At 35.1% G+C, this 1,735-nt stretch overlaps 1 protein-coding gene across 1 annotated transcript; it reads right to left on the bottom strand.

Annotated features, from left to right (window-relative positions):
- Positions 1-1,064: 1,064 nt before the first annotated feature.
- Positions 1,065-1,352, bottom strand: LOC104162321 (small conductance calcium-activated potassium channel protein 2-like; the record flags this gene model as incomplete). The annotated part of the gene is made up of 1 exon (XM_009701028.1): positions 1,065-1,352. A coding segment is annotated over one exon (288 nt), but the record flags the coding sequence as incomplete, so codon positions are not given.
- Between the last annotated feature and the right edge of the window lie 383 nt (positions 1,353-1,735).

The following is a 1,735-nucleotide window of genomic DNA, read 5'->3' as shown; positions in this document are numbered from 1 at the left end:
ATGTTGCTAAAAATGTCTTGCTAAGCTTGACTGCATAGCTGAAACCAGAGGGATGACCCAAACGTAATGTTTACAGAACACTGTGCTGCCATCATACAATTGTGTATACCATAACTCTGTGTGTCAGTCAGTCATTCCAAAAACATTAAACACAAAAAAGGGAGTGAAGAAAGCAGCAACCTAACACTTCCAAAACCCAAATAACATTAATAGGAGACTTCTGGCTTGAAAGTGATGCTTCCATCTGGACATACTCACCTGGCATAATTATAAATCTCTGAATAAATGAAGAGGACTTTACCTGTGCTTTTTGCATGCCAGTAGCGTTACAAATAGTCAGTTTAAAAGATCTTTGCCATGGGCATTGCATAAATAATTTTATATACATAAGTATATATGTATATATATTATCTATGTGTGTGTGCAAATGTGTGTTAAACAAAAACCCTAAGAAGATTTAAAAAACCCATAGCATACTTCATAACTTATTTTCTAGGATAAACTGTATTTTAATTAATCACTTCAGAAATCGAAGCTGTCAGTGACCTTTTAAAATGACTATACATATACAGCACACTGTTAGATGAATATTGATTTTTTTTCCCCCTCCACTGCAAGCAAAGTTTAGACAATTAGTTTTCATACTGAAGTATTAAGCTTCAATTTTGTTTCTTAAAAGTTTATAATTAGGCCTTTTGATTGTGAGCTTTTTTTTAGTTAAGTCCAAGTAACCAAGCAACTATGTGCAGAAATTAACCTTTTTATTATATTATATACTGTAGTAGTAAAGTTTGTTTGAAGTGCATGAATAAAAAGTTAGTGAAATTACAGGAGGAACAATCTAATATAGCAATAATAGGTGCATTCACTGTGCATCTGAGAGGAGGAGGGGGGAAAAAAGAAGAGTTTTCACTCATTTTGGCCTAAAACGTCTTCAGGTTTCCAGGATTCTGACATCAGAACCCAGATAACACTGGTTAGAACCATAGGGCTTTACAATAAAAGCTAAAATATTGACCATATGATGGCAAAAAGTCTTTATTTTGTGGTTAACTTATTCTCTTCTAGCTACTCTCTGATGAAGTTGGTGGTGCTGTGGAGGATGATCTCCTTCTTCTTGACAAAGATCGTGATCGTTCTGCACTGTAGGCAACATGCTTATCATAATTTTGTATCTGAGCCTCGAGGAAATCCCTCTGTTGCTGGCTGATTGTCTGGCTAATCAGTCCAGGGAGAGCTTGAATGCTACCAATTAAAGTTTCCAGTTTAGTTTCCAGAGTAACAATTCTCTTCTCAAAATCTTCGCTTCTTTCATTTAAGTCAGAAATCATGTCATACATGATGTTTTGAGTCTGAAAGTAAAAGCATGTAAACAAAGGTTTAGAGAGACCTTACAAATATTTTGACAAGCAGCATGATTCTACAGGGTTTGTAAATGCTTTTGCACTTCACCAAAAAAAACCCAAAACCGATACGAATATTATAACGATATCTAGTCATGTGAAATTATTTTCCTTGTAGATTCAGAATACTTTCTACTAAATTTGTTGAGCAGAAATGTAATATATTTTCAGTAGCACTTCAGATGTTGAGGTCTAAACATATTAGACAAAAGACCAGACCTTTTTTTGGGAGTTCAGGTGCTTAGAAATGCACCATGCTAAGCTTTGTGAACAGTCAGTTGTGTAAGTCAGCAGGAGACCAAAAGCTCCAAAGCCATGATCCATCCTTGTCT

Source organism: Cariama cristata, unplaced genomic scaffold, assembly GCF_000690535.1.
Source record: "Cariama cristata isolate BGI_N322 unplaced genomic scaffold, ASM69053v1 Scaffold42845, whole genome shotgun sequence".
In the NCBI taxonomy this organism is placed as follows: domain Eukaryota; kingdom Metazoa; phylum Chordata; class Aves; order Cariamiformes; family Cariamidae; genus Cariama; species Cariama cristata.
Note: the sequence above shows the minus strand (reverse complement) of the source record. Positions and strands in the feature narration are given on the sequence as shown.